Source organism: Panthera leo, chromosome D2, assembly GCF_018350215.1.
Source record: "Panthera leo isolate Ple1 chromosome D2, P.leo_Ple1_pat1.1, whole genome shotgun sequence".
NCBI lineage: Eukaryota > Metazoa > Chordata > Mammalia > Carnivora > Felidae > Panthera > Panthera leo.
In genome coordinates, this window is record NC_056689.1 from 64,315,193 (window position 1) to 64,334,575 (window position 19,383).

At 39.3% G+C, this 19,383-nt stretch overlaps 1 protein-coding gene across 6 annotated transcripts in view; it reads right to left on the reverse strand.

Annotated features, from left to right (window-relative positions):
• SORCS1 (sortilin related VPS10 domain containing receptor 1) overlaps positions 1 to 19,383 on the reverse strand; it is a 508,818-nt gene that overhangs the window by 233,445 nt on the left and 255,990 nt on the right. For all 6 annotated transcript variants that reach the window (XM_042908548.1, XM_042908547.1, XM_042908549.1 and 3 more), the window contains exon 3: positions 1,778 to 1,877. In XM_042908548.1, coding sequence (XP_042764482.1) covers positions 1,778 to 1,877 — 100 coding nt within the window. The remainder of the gene's footprint in view (positions 1 to 1,777; positions 1,878 to 19,383) is intronic.

Sequence of the window (19,383 nt, forward strand, 5' to 3'; positions counted from 1 at the left end):
CTGAGCTATGCTGTTCAGTATTGGGGCCATCAGCCACAGGTGGTTTTTTACATTTAAGTCAAAGGGAAATTAGATTTAAAACCCAGTTCTTCAGTCACACCAGCTATATTTCAAATACTCAATAGCCACAAGTGGTTAATGTCTCAGGTGGTGGACAGATTAAAGGCACATTGCTATCATTACAGAAAGGTCTACTGAACATTTCTATTTAGGGAGGATAGTCGCTACTATGACTTCTAATAATTATATGAAGAAGGAGGAAGAGGCAGATGAGAAACAAATAATAAAGAGAAGACATTGATAAGAGCCTTAACTGTTCTGTCCTAAACACCTGAAATGCCTCATTTCATATGATAGTTACCACTATTCATATGAGGCAGGAATTGTAATTACCCCTGTTTTAAATTCTATGACACTGCTTGGAGACATTAAGTAAATCACCATAGTTTATACACTTGTTAACTGGTTTAGCTGGGTTTGCATTCAAGCCAGATGACGCCAGAGTCTATTTACACTGCTTCTACCGAAGCACTTGAAATGCTTAGGGCCAGAGGGAATGTTACACTTGACAAAACTGGTTCTCAATCCTAGATACATACCAGAAGCATCCAGGGAGCTTGCTCAAAGTACAGTTACCTGGGCCCTAATCCAGAGCAATGGGGGTAAGACCAGGGCTTGCACATTTGGGAATCAACTAGTGCTTTGGATATGCAGCCAGAGTTGAGGAATGATGGTTGAGAGATGTTCTCATCTACCTCCCATAGTTCAGATAACAAAACGCAGAACCTAGCCAAGGTCACTAACACTTAACTACTGACATATCTAAAGCGAGAACCTGGATATCAGTGCTACCATCATAAAAAAATATGGCTTATGACATATTAATGGACAACAATTTTCTATTTCCGGATGGATACTGTTATTTCATGCAGTTCGCACAACACTTAGAAACCGTATGTCAGAATTCAGAATCTGACAATGCAAGTTTACAAACACCAAAGAATGGATGTGGTGCCGCTCTCTCCTCCTGAGACAAATAAGTCTTTATCATTTAAAAGCAAATGTTTTCTTCTTCGAGAAAGTCACATCTCTTTCGGAAAAGCAGATAAACCCTCTCACTAGGAGCAGTAAAATGCAGAGGCAACAGTATGGCTGACAACCAAGAAACCTGAATTCTAGTTCCTGTTGCACCCATAACTCTGCAATGGGGCAAAGCATTACCTTTCACTGAACCTTAATTTTTCTCATCTAGAAAACTAGGGTGCAGTTTATGACAATCTCCATGGTTCCTTCCAGCAGGGCCTCCATTCTGACATTTGTATGCAGGCTGAACACACTTTAGAAATTAAATGCCCAACCTGCTACCAGAGGACACATTCACTTCAATTCTGTGTAATTTACTCACGTCAGGGGAAAACAGGGGCACTTCAAAGGAAGACCCCACCTCTTTTTCTATCTTGTCAAGGCTGCTTCTGATTCTCGTGACTGGTCGGAGCTCTTGCAAGAGAGTCAGCAGTATCCACTCAAGGATTCCTTGGAGCTGCCTTTCAGAAATGGTAATGATATGCCTACCTCTCACCCTCCTACATTCACAGCTGTTGCTCTGGGAATTATGAGAAGTCAGACATTTTACCCCCTTAACATCCATCAACTCATCTTTACACCTCTCCTCCCAGATTAATTGTAAAATCATGGATTTTTAGCTAGCTAGAGAGGCTAGCCAACCAAGATACAAGTCACGTCATGAAGAAACAGTGCACCGATATACATATCTTACCTTACGCTTGTTGGTAGGACACACGTAGAGATAGCTTAAAATTGTTTTCAACCCAACTTTATCATTCAGCTTCTCATAGGTTGTTCCATAATCAGTTGACCTATAATTCAAAAGGAGCATTAATGAGGACAGAAGTATACGTCACTTGGCCGCTTGTCAGTATAATGCATGTTTTACATAGTAGAATGGCTCTCAGGAGGTTTCTAGATGATTCATGTAGTATATAATGATGCTTAATTATGTACACAGTGGCATCATGTGAGTGGTTAACATTTGCATTTAAATTGAATTGGTAAAAATTAAAACTCCATCTCTTTACTGCTCCTTAATGTACGTACTCTGCATAAAATATGTGGTTGGTTTTTAAAGATTAAGAGATGAGAGTGTCTCTTGAATTGACCACATAAATGAAGAGTTTTGGCAGATTTGACATTTTCAAACTTTTGCTTTATGTCTGGCACCGTGGAAAAGCAGGTTCTCATGATTTATCTACAAATCGTGTTTCCTTTCATGAGTCATAGAATATATGGTGGATCAGTCCCTTCAAAGGTCATTCAGTCTTTTCCTGTTATTTAAGAGTAAGAAAACATCTTAATAATAAGTGAAATTTCACAATCTTATTTGGTGGCCTTTTCTGCTGTTAAGCAACCTTCAGCTGGGAGGACATTACTTCTTGGCACTGACCCTATCTATTTTGGAGATTCTCTCATCTTTATCTAGCCCTTGGTCAATAACTTATTAATTCTGACTGAATCAATAGGCTTTAATCACCTTCTCTATCAAAGTTTATTACATATTTCAGAATTGTAATCTTATTAGATCATTACAACCGCGTGCAGGAGGGAATATTATCTCTATTTCAAGTAAGAGGTTGACAGAATTTAAGTGACCTATTCAAAGAAAACAGCTGACAAATTGCCAGCTAGTATTTGAATCCAGGTGTTCTGGCCCTAAGTCCCGCATTACTTCTATTAAACCACAGTTTGTTTGTTTCTTTGTTTAAAATGAAGGAAACATAATTTCCTCTTTGCCTTCTTTTTACATATAGGAGATTCCCAATTCATTCATTCATTCATTCATTCATTCATTCATTCATTCACATTTGTAGAACTAAAATGTACCAAACCTGTGCTATGTACCAGGGTGCAATACATTGCCCCATTCTCAAAATCTAACAACTTTATTTGAGAGGCAGAAATATAAGGTTATCATGTGTTAACTTCAATGTTACAGACAAGAATTAACAAGGCTTAGGGGTGCCTGGGTGCCTTAGTCAGTTGAGCATCCGACACTTCATTTCAGCTCAGGTTATGATCTCACTGTTTGTGAGATCAAGCTCCTGACAGCATGGAGCCTCCTTAGAATTCTCTCTCTTCCTCTCTTTCTGCCCCTCCCCTGCTCGTGCACGCTCTCTTTCCCTCTCAAAATACATAAATAAACATTTTTTAAAAAAGAATTAACAAGGCTTAGAAAATAAAGTTGGTGTAATTGGACACATAGAAATGTAACTATTTTAATTAATCTTTGATATTAATAGAAGATACAAATCCTTACAGGTCATGAAGACTACATAGAAGGCATTTGTGTTAACAGCCACATCATCACACATTAAGAACCCACCCTGGACCAGGCACTGGAGCAAGAAAGCTGTATACATGATCTTGGAATTAAGGAATTAACAATTTATTCTGGCTGGGGATCCAGGGCATTTTATCCCTAAAATTTATACACATATAAACTATATATATATATGTATATATATATATATATATACATATATATATATACACAAATATAAATGCATGTATATAACTATATACTATATTTTAATATAAATGTTATCTATAATCTTATATAATTTATTATATAATATTTATAATTCATAATATAAATCATAATTTTATATAATAAAATATCTATAAATATCATAGAAACATTATAATGTATATCTATAATTATCTGTCATACCTATCTAATAATTATCTATAAATAAACATTATAGATATATTACTATATAACAAACTATATACTTTATATTATAAATTATAAATATTATATAATAATTAAATACAATTCTCTAATAGTCAACACTTTACAGAGTTTAGATGAAGCTCCAAATCAGTGAAGATTGGGGTATTATGTAAAGTTTCTTGGAAGAACTAATGCACTTGAAAATGGAAAATGGGTAGAGCTTTAGGAAAGGGAAGTAATCAGAGCATGATGAACTAGAAGGCACCTTGTGTTACCCAAATAAATAACTGGCTTTCTTCTGGACCAGCCTGTTCTCTAGCCCAATCAAACAAACATTGGCTTGATAGCCAAGAATATTTGAAGAGCAATCAAAGCTTTCACAGATCTGATCCATGAACTACAGCACACTTCTTTAGATCTTCCTTCCATATTCATCTTTTTCCCCTCAAACTCAAGCAGATATGAAATTTCCTCCAGCTCTCTCAAAAACTTCTAAGACTGCTTTCTCCACTTGCCCAATCTTGGTGTTTGGTGTATCCCCGCCCCCCTCCCCCCACCAATCCTAACCAGGCCTTACTAGATCAACGTCATCTCTTTCTTACGACTTTCTTGTCTCTAAAATTTCACTAGCCTTTCTCTAGCTCCTTTCTTCAGATTACTTCTTCTAATCATTATTTTGAACAATACTCACAAGAACAAACACATAGATGCAAAATCTATCATGGGGGTGGCTATGCCAGGGGGACAGGGTGTGCTACACTGACAGGTGCTGCCTAGCCACAGGTGGACATCAGTAGGACAATGTTGGAGATGAGAGAATGGTTCAGTTTTACTGGTGGGATAATGGAAATGGAGGCCAGAGAAGTAGGAACAAATCTATAGAGGGGCAATAATGAGTTTCTCATCATTTTTACCAACTCAACCCTTAAGATATTCAATGAATATGTTTACATTCAAAAAGTATACTTTACAGGGCAAATGAGGATGATCCCTTAAGGACACTACATGGACTCACTCGTGTGTGTGTGTGTGTGTGTGTGTGTCTGTATGTGTGTGTTTAGCTGAATCTCAATGTAATGACAATAATAGAGTTACTAGCTTACATAAACATTGGTAACTTTTTTTCAGAGAGTTTACAGTATGTTATTGGATATTTTCCTTTTATTATAACATCAGCAGTACAGATCCTTCAAGGTATCTGCCATTACTGTTTAATGCCATCTCTTGCCCCTTGATTTTTCAAAGCTCAGAAACTGAATAAAAATTTGTTAATTCTCAGTTTCAGCAGAGCTGCATGTTTAGGCATTATGACATCATAATAACTGATAGATGGAGAGAGGGAAAAAAATGATGCATTTCTACACACACAAAACAGGACATACTAGCAGGTGTTCAAGGTTGTCCCACAGAACTAGAATTAGATGGAGTGTTACATGTGTCCTGGGTAAAACTAACAATCAGCCAGGATAGATTGGTTCAAGGGTACATAAATAAAAATATTTACTATGTCCAGACCAATTGGTAAATAGTTACTGCACTAAGTTCTCTGAGTAGCACTTCTGACAGCCTTACCACATGGCCTCTCCCTTGGAGGCTTCCTAGATTTCCTCAAAGTCCAGCAACCAAAAGATTGAAAGCTGGCACAGCAGAGGTCCTCAAGAAACTTGCTCAGCGCTAAGATGAGCACCTGCTCTGATTGGTTAGTGCTCATGCCAATCAGACTGAGCCCTGGTGGAGGAGACAGTGACCTTGGAGAAGGCACTGCACCCTGGAAAGCAATTCCTAGTGCCCATCTGCAAACTCTCCTTCGTAGCTAACAGATGGTTACAGTTATCCTAACATGGTCAACAGTGGGGACTGAAGCCCCCTAGGGACCTGGGCTCTGAAAGAACGGATGAGAGACAGACAGTTGAGCAGCAGGCTGGCTGGTGAGCCAATATACTGGCTGGTAAATATTTTAAGTATCATTCCTAGCTATGAGGGAGAGGAGTGTTATCCAAGATCAAAAAAAAAAGAAAAAAAAAAAAAAAGGAAATGCCTTATTAGGCAAAATTTAATGTTCCTTTACTTCAGAACATATAAATTTTATTATTCTCACACACATGTATCTATTTTTCTAGTTTAATATATACTGTGAACCTCTTAAATGCATATTCCATGAAGCATTTTCCAAACATATTTGATTACAGGATTCATTCTTGAAAGATAGCTAATTAAATTAGTGTTCTGAGCAACATGCTTTGGAAAAGCATATCAAAGGCAAAAAATAAAAAGCAAAAGATTATGAATCTTGGTTTTATAAGAAAAGGAGAATAAAAATACTTAAACAAATCAAATCTTCAGAGAAAAGTGCCAGCCTATGCTAATAATAAAGTGATTGCTGTTACAATATCCAAATTACAGAAAGAGCCTAAATGTCCATCAACTGAAGAATGGATAAAGAAGATGTGGTTTATATATACAACGGAATAATACTTGGGAATGAGAAAGAATGAAATCACACCATTTGCAGCTGTGTGGATGGAACTGGAAGGTATTATGCTGAGTGAAATAAGTCAGTCAGAGAAAAACAGGTATCATATGTTTTCGCTCATATGTGGAACTTGAGAAATTTAACAGAAGACCATGGGGGAAGGGGAGCGGGAAACAAAGGTACAGAGAGGGAGGGAGGCAAACCATAAGAGACTCATAAGTAGAGAGAACAAACTGAGGGTTGATGAAGGGGTCGGGGAGAGGGGAAAATAGGGGATGGGCATTGAGGAGGGCACTTGTTGGGATGAGCACTGGGTGTTGTATGTAAGCAATGAACCACGTGATCAACCCCGAAAACCAAGAGCATGCTGTACACACTGTATATTAGCCAATTTGACAATAAATTATATTAAAAAATAATAATAAAATTTTAAAAAGTGACTGCTGCTGTCAAGGCCAAAAAAAAAAAAAAAAGTAATGTTAAAAAAATATAACACGCAGAGATGTATTTAAGATGCGATAGAAACAGCCTTGACTTCTCAACTTGTATCATTTTTTAAAACATTCCAAAGCAATTTTTTTCAAGTTCTGTTTATAGGTTGACTTATATACAGATGAAAAACAGGCTTTCTGTCAACACCTATGCTGTGCAAGAAAAAGCTGAAAACTTAAAAAAATAAGCATTCCAGGAAAGTAAATATGCAAGTGATTAAATCAAGGTGCCATTGGTTTTGCTTTTGATCCTTAATCCTTACACTACCTTTTTGCAAACATCTCTTAAATAGTGACTTTTAGAGCATTTGAAAGTATGTCTTTATTTAAGTGTTTACTATATTCGAAGAGCTGAAATGAGTTTCCTTGATGGATGGAGAAAGCACATTCAGTGTATGGTCCCACCTACCTTCCCAGAGACCTTATGATCTCTTTCAGAGGGTAGTGTCCCATCACACTCAAAGAAGGTAAGGACACACAGCATGACTAGTTTCCACAGAAGTGGTCGAAATAAAATGTGCGATTGTATTTCCTGTGCTATAATCTGATACCATCAAATGAGGTAATAAATAAGCACAGAATCATTTGTAAACAAAATTAATCCATAAAATCCATTCATTGTGCTGAACACAATGATCGGCATGTAATAGGCAATCTCTAAATGGCAGCTTTTGTTTATTTATCACTAATTTTTTCTTGATTGTTTTTGGTATTCTTTACCCAGGACTCACCAAAACCCATAACATGAACCCTCAAGAAGAATCCTAGTCACAAAAAATAATTTAGATTTAGCTTTCTTAGAAAATATTCATGAAGTTACTACCATTAAAAAAATAGCATTTATTTATTTTTGGAAACAGAGAGAAACAGAGCATGAGCTGGGGAGGGGCAGAGAGAGAGGGAGACACAGAATCTGAAGCAGGCTCCAGGCTCTGAGCTGTCAGCACAGAGCCTGATGCGGGGCTGGAACCCACTAACCATGAGATCATGACCTGAGCTGAAGTTGGACGCTTAACCAACTGAGCCACCCAGGCACCCCTACAATTTTTTTTAATGTTTATTTATTTTTGAGAGAGACAGAGACAGAATGCGGGTGGGTTGGGGCAGAGAGAGAGGGAGACACAGAATCCGAAGCAGGCTCCAGGCTCTGAGCTGTTAGCACAGAGCCCGACACAGGGCTCGAACTCACAAACTGCGAGATCATGACCTGAGCTGGAGTTGGACGCTCAACTAACTGGGCCACTCAGGCGCCCTCCCTACCATTTTTAAATGTAACCAAATCTAGTCTATCATATTTTAAAGGTTATGTGTGCTAGTAGCTTTGTGTGGGCCTCAAATTGTAGGAGTAATGGTAAGAATTAGAATTTGGAAGTGAAAGATCCCACACTCTGCTTCCATAATAACTGCTCCAGGATTTCCACTATTGAATGGACTATTATGCTTAGGAAATCTAATAGGGAACAAAAATGAGTGTTTATCGGGTGCTTAAAATGTGATCTAAGCTCTTCACATGCAGAATCCCATGAGATCGACACTGATACTAATCACATGTTACAGATAAGGAGAATCCAGGAGTAGAGTCAAACTGCTTAATCCCAGAGAATTTGGAAGATGACTTCTAACTTAACTCCATGCTGTACTGCCTCTCTCAAAAGCTACAAAAGAAAAAGAAAACATATTTACAAAATTTGGCTTAGCATTTCTTTGTAAAAGGAATGTGAACTCAAAATCTTTGATGTTACATGGTGCAGACCAAAACCTGGCTTTTCTTCCTATCAGGTAAAAGGACAGAGGGCCTGCCAGAGAGAACTGATCTTAAGAAAAGCATAAACTGCAAACTGGTGCAGCCACTCTGGAAAACAGTGTGGAGGTCCCTCAAAAAATTAAAAGTAGATCTACCCTATGACCCAGCAATAGCACTGCTAGGGATTTACCCAAGGGATACAGGAGTGCTGATGCACAGGGTCACTTGCACCCCAATGTTTATAGCAGCACTTTCAACAGTAGCCAAACTATGGAAAGAGATAAATGTCCATCAACTGATGAATGGATAAAGAAACTGTGGTTTATATACACAATGGAATACTATGTGGCAATGAGAAAGAATGAAATCATGCCATTTGCATTTGCAGCTGTGTGGATGGAACTGGAAGGTATTATGCTGAGTGAAATAAGTCATACAGAGAAAGACAGATACCATATTTTTTCACTCTTATGTGGATCCTGAGAAACTTAACAGAAGACCATGGGGGAGGGGAAGGAAAAAAAAAAGTTAAAGAGGGAGGGAGCCAAACCGTAAGAGACTCTTAAAAACTGAGAATAAACTGAGGGTTGATGGGGGGTGGAAGGGTGGGGAAAATGGGTGATGGGCATTGAGGAGGGCACCTGTTGGGATGAGCATTGGGTGTTGCATGGAAACCAATTTGACAATAAATTTCATATTAAAAAATAATAAAAATAAAATAAAATAATTTTAAAAATAAAAAAAAGAAAAGCATTAAAAAAGCCTCTCACAATGATAAGAGAAGGTATGTCTTTCATCCACCCTAGCTCCTAGTAAGGTTAGAAAAATGGAAAAAGTAAGTGGGTCAACTTGTTAATTATTTGACGATGTCTCAGGAAGACTACCAAGATGCCATAGCTTAAGAGAAAGATTAAATACTTGGAGTCAAACAGAAGTGGACACAGAAACTCAGTAGCTGAGTAACCAGTCAGTGCCTGGTTTCCTGAACAAATAAACTTCAGACTTCCTTTGGACAAGTCATATTTACTTATTTATCTAACAAGTTGGTGATAGAATAGATGTCTAACTCTTAATCTCCCTGCCTTCTCTGCCTGCCCCTGCCCTCGCCCACTCCAGCCTTGTTATTCCATGTATCTGGAAAGCTCTTTCCCCAAATGGCCCCTCATTTCTCTCTGAACATCAGTCATCCTGTATCAAACAGCATCTGCCCACACCCCCAGCACACTCAATCCTCCCTGGCCTCTTTTATTTTCTCTCCATAGTATTTATCCCCATCTGATAGATTTCTACTTACTTTTTTATTTTCTGTCTTCCCCCACCAGAATGAAAACTCCATGAGAGTAGAAAAGATGTCTGTTTTGTTCACTTCTATCTCCCTAGCTTTCAGAGTGCCCCGGACACATCAGGCACTCATAATTTGTTCTTGACTGACCGGCTGACGCAGTGGAAGCTTGCTCCTCTTGTGTGGTCAGTTGGACTTCTACGGAGTCAAAATTAAGAAGCTTGCATAATCTGGCCAGGGTGCTGCAGTCCTGCTATTAACAGAGTCAATCGGCTGTGTGGGGTACCATGGGACTAGCATTGGGAGCATGTTCTATGCTCCTCTCCTTGTTAATTAAGAAGCGCTTGCCTAGCATCTTAGACTACTTGAAGTGCCAGAAGGGCAGGGGGCTTATGTTTGGTCAACCCTAAATCTCCAGGACTCAGGACAGTGCTGGCACATCAGGTGTCTTCTCCATATGGAAGGTGAATGAATGCATGAAGCCTGATGGACACTCAATGAACCAAGAATGAGTCAGACTACTTCTTCAAAAAGCTTTAGAGAGTATCCAAATAACCTGACCTCCTCCTCCTCTCCCTTCAGACCCCAGAGAGGTAACATGCCCTATCCCAGACCCATCAAGCCATACTTCCAAGGTCACAAAGCAAAGACTTGAGCTGTAGAGGGAAGCCTGGGGACAGGAAGCAAGGAAGCATAGGAGCATTACTCAAATCGGTGCCAATGAGATATCCTGAAAGTGGAACAACATTCACCTCTAAATCAAGCAGTTGCGGCTTCTGTGTTTTGTTTCTTTCCTAAAATCATTAAGAGCAGCCACTTTCATTGCTCCTCATGCATTTGGCGGCATAAAAATAGCTTCCAAAGCCAAAGGCGCATTGGCTGCATCGCAGACACTGCTCCTTAATAACTTAGGATGCATGAGGTTAAAGCAGTGAGAATAATTTAGGGTTTGGAAAATGTTTGCGAGTGAGTCGACATTTAAATAACTTCATTATCATGCATTGACAGATTTTTTTAACCTGTCAGTGCAACTGATATTTCTATTACCACGTTATAACAAACCCCTGCACATTTTAAATACAGTCACCAGATTCCATTAGTCTACCCACTGTCAAGAAAATATCTCCAAATCCATTTTTCATAATACCTCAAGAATATAATAGGCAATCTACATCAAACGATGACGTGGACCTGAAGGAAATTGTCTCCTGCTTTCTAAGGATTCTGCCGTGAAATACGTTTGCCTGTCAGCCTAAACGTATCATTTAAACGTGCTGCTGAGACGTTATGGTACATCCTGAGCTGAACAAGCTTCCCTCTGTTTCTTGGATACCCTGAGCTTCTCAGGTTAATTGGCAGAGTTAGAGAGAAGGGGGTTAAATAGTAGATTTAGAGACAGGAACAGCAGCGTGCTATAAAGATATTTCCACTCTGCCAGAGGTCACGGGATTTCCAATTTATTTTGATCTGGAATTTTTTTTAAAGTTATTTTTTAAATGTAAGGGATGGGTACCCTTGTGTCCATAAGGTATAAAAGTTCTTGCTCATCTTTCTGGTCTTTCGGTGCCACTGTCTTCTTTTCCTTGTGGGATTATCACATTGTGTTCCTGAAGTTTCTTTCTAGCCACACAGGGCAGTTGAGGTAAGAACCCGGAATGCATTTCAATGTGACTCTATGTATCACGGAAAGGAAAGGGCGGCGATGTAGTAAACAACACATTTCCACACATGCTTCTGCTGGGGGTAATAAGACTGTTGGTCTATAACACAGGGAGCACCAAATATAGGGGTTACTTTTACCTCTGAAATATCTTTAGATTCATCTTTCGAGCATAAAAATAACTAAAACTTGAATTTTAGCTACTTTAAGTTGTCAGGTAACACTGATACCTGGGTCTCTATTTTGGCTATATATTGTATTGAAACTGTCAATGCTCACAGTTTTCTGTGTTAATATAGACTGTGCTCTCCAAAGGCAGGAGTAGTTCGTATTTACCCTTTCAACCTTCTTTCTGCCCATTTCTCTTTTCAAGGCTGGATTCAAACATCCCTTCCTTCACTGAACTTTCTCACATCCCTCTGCAGAACGGAGCTCAGACTCAACTGAACATCTCCTATGTTGTTTCTATATTCTGCCATGTATAACCTTGCCTGGTTCTCCTCTCCCCATCTGATACCACCGACTAGAGAGCACAGTTCATTTATACTTACTCTTGTGTTTCTCTCCAACATGAGAGCTACTTCTTGAAATCTAGAACGGGCTCAAATCATGTTGCTGAGTGAAGTGAACCCCACCTCTCTTAAATGTTCTCCCGTCTTATCAGAAAATATAATTGGAGAAATTCCACATTTGGTTTTTGTATTTCTTTTTGGAGGGTAAGGGGGCAAGGAAATTTCCAGGCTACCACGCCCTGAGTTTATGTCAGGCAAGAGTCATTAAGAGACATAAATATAAGAGAACTTAGGGGCTTACTTAGGAAGAACTCATACAAATGTGTACACAGAATGTATTATGCATTATTAATGTATTCTGTATAAATATGGCAATGGAAAACATAACATATATTTATTAGTTACACAAAGATAAATTTAGGAGGGGAGGCATGTCTGTTCAGCTTTACTGAGGGCTCTCTCTTCTGATAGGACCCTAATCCTCAGGCATTTCTGATCCATTGCACAGGGCATCTATCCTCATGCTGAGGCCACATCTTCACAGGCCGCGTTACCACACACTCATAACGACTTGCCAAATTGTTTATGAATAATAATACTGAACACTGACTGAATGCTGAAAACATACCACACTCTGGCTGAGCACTTTACAAGGATTGGCTCACTCAATTCTCATGGCACTCCATGAGTTAAGTACTGGTATGATTTACATCTTAAAGACGAGGAAATCAAGACTTAGAGAGGATGACTGACTTTCCCAATGCTACATGGCAACAGAGCCCGATTCAGACCCAGGCAGTGAGTCCCCAAAGCCAGCATGCTTAACACAAAGATGTAGCAGCTTATGCACTGGAGTTGTGCTCTTTCTAAGGAAGATAGTCTGGGGGAGAAAAAGAGATGGTATTTCCCAGTGAAGCACACGGAACTTAGGTCACCTGCCTCTCACACAATCAACCACCACTGTATAATATCCGCCAGTTTTCATCCTCAAGCCAATTTTGTGTTTGAATAAGGACCCCTTAGCCCAAGCATGTAATAAACTAAGACTCCAGAGGTATTGATGGTACCAGGGGCCACGGTGGACTTTCGCCCTGGTTGTGTAGAGTGTCAGACAGGAAATGGCTCGTATGTGTGTGTGTGTGCGTGCACACACACACACACACATATGTATATATATCGCTTCTTTTACCATCCTTGTCAGTAAAAGAATTTGAGCTGCAATTGCTTATTGTCACATGTGATTTCTGCCAGAGTGCTTTACTCTCGTACATGACACGCTGTTTTGCTAAAGAAGCACTATATCTGTCCTGCCCTGGGAATATGCAAACTTTAGTAAATGTTTCATTCATTGTGAATGAAGCCAATGTTACTCGGTCCTCCTAGCCCTTCAATCAGCACATGCGTATGAAACTTGTGAAAAAAATGTATTCTGGAAGCCTAAGCAGCTACACATTTAGCAGTGACAATGGGCTTGACTTGATTCCCTGATATTAAACGATCCAATTATCCTGAGGTGTGAGTTGTTCTCTGGGTGTCATGGTCTAGGGTCAGATTGTCAGGTTTTTTGTTTGTTATTTTGTTTTGTCCCCCCCCCCCCCCCCCCCCATAGATGGAAGGAACTGCAGCCTCACATGATGGTGCATAACTGAGCTCTTGCTACCTTCAGTATCCTAACCATTAAGTGACTGAGAAATGAATGAGTGCTTCTCCATGTGTAATTGGAGAGGACTGGACTAGCTGATCTCTAGCCTTGTTTTCTAACATTCAAGAATTCCTGTAGTTGGAGGAGTATGGGGGAACTCTGATCCACAGAGGAGCCAACAACATACTTCTGAGAAGTAAAGCTTAGAGAAAACTCTCATCCCCAAATTGTAGGAGACAGCCAGGGGTTGGAGTGTTAAGATGGAGGTATATCCTTCGCCTGTTATATCTTGTCTATTTTCTTTTTAGTTTCTTCAAAAGTGAAATGACTGAGCCTGGTCAGAAAACATAGTTTGTTCATTGTTGCATATCATTGCAGTATAATATCACCATTTTTGGGGGGGGGGGTCCTTGTTACCTTCAGGAGAACTAAAAATGCTACACTGTTAGAACTTCAATAAGGTCTTAGAGATGATTTCATCTCTATTCAATTATTTCCTTCCTTCTTTCCTTCCTACCTTCTTTCCTTCCTCCCCCTCCTTCTTCCTTCCTTCCTTCTTTTTTCTTTCTTTCTTTCTTTCTTTCTTTCTTTCTTTCTTTCTTTCTTTCTTCTCTCTTTTCTTTATTTCCCTTCCCTTCCCTTCCCTTCCCTTCCCTTCCCCTCCCCTCCCCTTCCCTTCCTTTCCCTTCCCTTTCCTTTCCTTCCTTCTTTCCTTCACAGTGGAAGAGTTTAAGCCCTATTCTATGCATTCAACAGATAGGGAACTATCCTCATTGAAACACCTGTGGTCTGTCCCAACCCATCAAATCTCTTCACACACACACACACACACACACACACACACACACACACACACCCACCCTAGTCTCCCTGTTTTACTAACTCTTTAACATTTTCAAACAACTTCTGGGGATCAATAAAGGAGTTTCCACACAGTGGAATAAGCCCAGCCTTATGATTCTGCAGACAAAGGAGCTAAGAGTCAGGAGTAAAGCAAGTCAAGCATTCAATTGAGTCTCAAGTCATGAAGAAAACCCAGGTTTTCTGATTCTCATACCAAGACACTTCTCAGAATTACAGGTTATCAAATATGCAAAAGTACTTTAATCTCATCAGAGAAAAAAATCACTTTATAAAGCCTATCCTTCTTAGAATCACTTAATAGTGTAAGGAAGGGACATAATATTATATGTGAAAAAGCTGATTCTCCCCCAAAACAAAACAAAGAAACAGAGGCTTAGATGTTTAAGAAACTTATACAACTGTACTTTGGAATCATACCAAATTGAATATTATGATTACATTTGGGAAAGGGAGCAGGACTAGAGCTGGAGTCAATCAAAGAGGATATTAAAAAAATTTAAATTACATACAATCCTTACAAAGAAAGTACTCCAGTGTCCCTCATGGAATAAACAGACACAAAACCCAACACTTCAATCACTGATGTGCACTCTGTCCAGTCTGCCTGCAGTGATATATAAGTGACCCACAAGCAAAATCCCTTCAACAAAATCTGGATGGTCCAGTTGACTGGGGATGGACTTTTAACCTATGCTATTACTCCAGACCACACTGACATCCACAAGCACCCAGGAGAATTTCCAGGTCCCACTTCCCTCAGATTTTCTGATTTTATTTAAAAAGCAAAGTAATCTAGGAAAAACTGGCAGTCCCATCCATGATCTTAAAATAGCCCCTTCCCTGAATTCTTACATACTATAAATTAAAACACTCACATCCTTCTTGGCTCACATCTTTCTGTAGCACTGATGGCACCTGAATGCTTGGTAACAGGGGCTACAAAATGTTCACCAAAAGTCCAAAACTGATTCCTCATAACCAGGCATAATGTGTAGCTACCATGAAGTTAATCTAATTATTAGAAATAGTATAGCAAGCAATACAGTGCCATGGTCCATTCACTCACTCAAATAACAATTATTTAGGTGATGTTGTGTCTCCCATGTTCCAGGCCTCATTCTGAGCCCTGGAAATAAAAGAGACAAATGAAAAAAATACAAAATTGCTAAAATTTTGTGGAGCCTAAATTCCAGTGGGGAGAGACAGATTATAAACATATATGCAAACGTATAAATTTTCAATTGACGGTAAACACCATGAAGTAAAATAAGAGAGTTAGGAGGACAGAGAGTGAACATGGCATGTGCCACTTTACATAGAAAGCCCTCTTTGATAAGGCATTTGAGAATAAATCAGAATCATAGAAGGTGGGCAGGTGTATATGTTGGGAAAGAGTGTTACGAACAGTGGGGAAAAACAAGTACCAGGGCATTAAATGAGGTCCGGGTACGTGACTCGGAAAGGAGGTGAGCACGTCTACAGCAAAGGCTATAAACAAGGAGGAGAGTGCTAACACAGTTGGCCCCTCATGAAGACGATAGCACCTAGACCACACTGAGCCTTGCATGCCATGATAAGCTTTTGGAAGGTTCTGAGAAGGGCAAGCATTATATTAATAACATTTTCATAGAACAAAGGTTCTGGATTTACACTTGGGAGCTTAGTGTCCCTGTCTGTATAAAGGGGCTATAAATGGTATCTGTTTCTCATTGGGTTGTTGGAAGGGTCAGAGAAGATGCTCCCTGAAAAGTTTTTGGTGTAGCAAGAAATCCTTTTTCAATGCAAGCAGTTATTATTGTGGTTGGTGGTTAGTTTCAGAGAATTTGCTTCCAAGGAACAGAGTAAGGAGATATAATCTGAAGCTGCAAAGGATGAAAATTATATAGAACATAATAGATCACTTACTTAGAACAACTTATCTTAAATCCTGAAGGAAGAAAAAAAACAAAGAAAAATGTAAAGGGAAGTGAGATGCAGCAGGTTTCTTAAAACAGATCATTTTTAGAAGATATTCAGCAAGAAAATGATGGGACCTGTGTAATTTGTAGGTTGGACTTTAGGAAATCAAACACTTGAAAGCAGGTTTTACCCTCAAAAAACATCAGAAAACACTGCTTGCTGCAGCTGAGAGGGTGGCATATTATTCTGGAACATCCAAATTAGTTCTGGATGGAACTTACGCCTGATACCCTAACCCAGACTCTTCCTAAAATATTTTGGTCCTATAACTTCTTATTTCTCAACCTCCAATGCCACCCAAATTAATTTTCTACACATAGCCCTGCTTTTTACATTCCTACTTCTTCACATTGTAATTTTCTCATTCTCTCAAAAATAATGTCCTCTAATTCACCTCCATTAAGCACCATTTTCAAGTTTCAATAGCTGGCTCCAGTTTCTAATTGCACCAATAACTCCTTCCACTCAAGGCCTTTACTCTTCTCTCACTTCGGAACACTTAGTGTTTATACGCCTACCTTACAAGAGAAGCAATTAAGGGTCACCCTTCCAAGAGGAGTCCACGCCAGGGCTTGTCATAGTAATGGGCGCTGAAGTTGCCAATGCAGGCTTTGCCAGTGACCTGCTGAGTGACCTTGGGCAAACTGCCCAACATCTCTGGGCTGTTCTTTAATAATGCTGATTGACCTCACAAGGTTGCTGGGAGGAATCACTAATCAACCTTATTGTGAAACACTTAGTCAATACAGAGCACTTTATAAATATTTACTAATATACAATGAGCTCATGGCATCTGAGAGCCAAAGAATTTGCATAATCAGAGAAAATGATATCTGGACTCCACAATGACAGTCAACATTGTGCCTGAAATCATTCTTTTCTCTTAAATATAAGTCTGCTGGCATTTGGGGATGGTCTAGGTTTCCTATTGTTAGTGGTAGGAGTGAATCAGATCAGTGAGGCTTTAGTTACCTATCAAGCAAAAAACAAACAAACAAAAAAAAAAAACAAAAAAAAAACCAAGAAAAAACAACAGTGATTCTAGCCCATTAAAACAGTAAAAGTATATGCATGGGAAAAGTATATAACACTTCTATAATAACGTATGTGTACAACTGAGCTTATTAGTCAACAAAGCAGATGACTTGTGGACAATATATGACAGACAATGTGCTGGATACTGGGGATAAAATATTCAATAAAACCAGCAAGAATCTTGGGATGTCTGAGTGGCTCAGTCTGACTCTTGATTTCAGCTCAGGTCATGATCTCATGGTTTGTAAGATCGAGCCCAGCATCAGGCCTCATGATGACAGCACAGAGTCTGCTTGGGATTCTCTCTCCCCTGCTCTGTCTCTGCCCCACCCCAGCTCATGTGCATGCATTCTCTCTCTCTCTCCCTCTCAAAATAAACAAACTCAAATTACAAAAACAAAACAAAACAAAACAAAATAAGAAAGGATCCTTGTTTCAAGGAGTGTGCATTTTAGCATAAGAGGCAATCAATCCCACGAAGAAGATTATTGGATATTTTACTGTTTATATAAGTTCTCGGATGAAAACAAAACTGGGTATTGCTATAAAAAAGTGACAGCCTGGTGACTACTGGATGACCTTGGAAGACCTCTCTGGGCAGATGACTTAAGCTGGGGAGGGAAATGGCTATACATTTGAAGCAGAACAAATGACAGGTTCAAAGGCCTTAAGGTATATTCAAGGGACCAAAGAAAGTTGTGTGGTTATAGCTTCTAGATGGTGATGAGTACAGAGAAGCAGGCAGAGGCTAGATTATGCAAGGCCTTCCTTGGAGTATAGCATAAGAATTGTGGATTTTCTCATTTGTGAGATGGGGAAGCATATGAAGGACTTGCTCAAAGATATGTCACAACCTGACAACAGTTTTTAAAAGGTAATTTTGACTGCTGTTTGTAGAACAAACTCGAGAATGGCAGAAATAGGAAAAGCAGGGAGTCCAGCTGGGGGATAAGGATGGCTTGGACGAAGGACTTCAGTCAGGAGTCATCCTTGGGCTTCATTTGTCAGTGGGGAGTATTTGAAGGTCATCATCAACTTATCAACTGCACCAAAACACAGTAACTTAACAATGATTTCTATTAACAATTTATAATAATTTCGATTTATTCTTTATAACATTTTCTAGTTACAATAATTTCTTTGGTTCATGCTCTTTTTACCGTAACACCGAAAGTACGTGAACCTTCCTTTTCATTTAGGACTGGGTAATTCCTGTGATTTCTGATTATAGATACACTGTAGGGGATGTGGCTTCTTTGACATTGAAGGCGCAGTTTTTATACTCAACATGAATAATTCAGGAGTATATTAGTTGTGCTTTATTATTATAGTTTACTTCAACTTGAACTATAGTTTAAGAGTTATGGACTTTTTTTTTTTTTTAATCAGCAGAAGCTCATCCATCATGTTGCATCCAAGGGAGCTACCAAGTTATAAAGTTTGCTATTTATAGCAACTATTGTGATTCAAAATGAGAATCAGTATCTTGTTCCCCTGCCATCTAACCTTAGGTCAAGCACAGGATCTACAGATGGAATTTGATAGAATTTTACAGGAAGTGAAATGAAAGCACAGAGCTGGAGATTAATACCTGAGCAAATGCTCAAGGGAATGCACTCCCTGGCTTCCTCCCAGAAGAAAAATGGTCAGCCACGTGGATCGTGTGTCAAAACTACACAGAGGGGTGGCGGAGAAATGACAGACAGGATGCCCCAGCATTTCCACATCATGCATGAGCCTAATTCTCTCGAAATGAAGGATGGTCTCCCCAAAATCCTGTTCAGAGACTGCCTTGGAAAAGAAGTCTCCAGGACTCGTTGAATCTTTAGCTCTTTCTTGAGCATCATTTATGTGGTTAGCTGTGAGCTATACTTCCCTCCCACATTGCAATGTAATTTCTTGTGGCTCCTGAAAATACCACCACCATCAGCACCCATCCTTGTACCCAAAGATGCGGTACTTTCGTATTATTA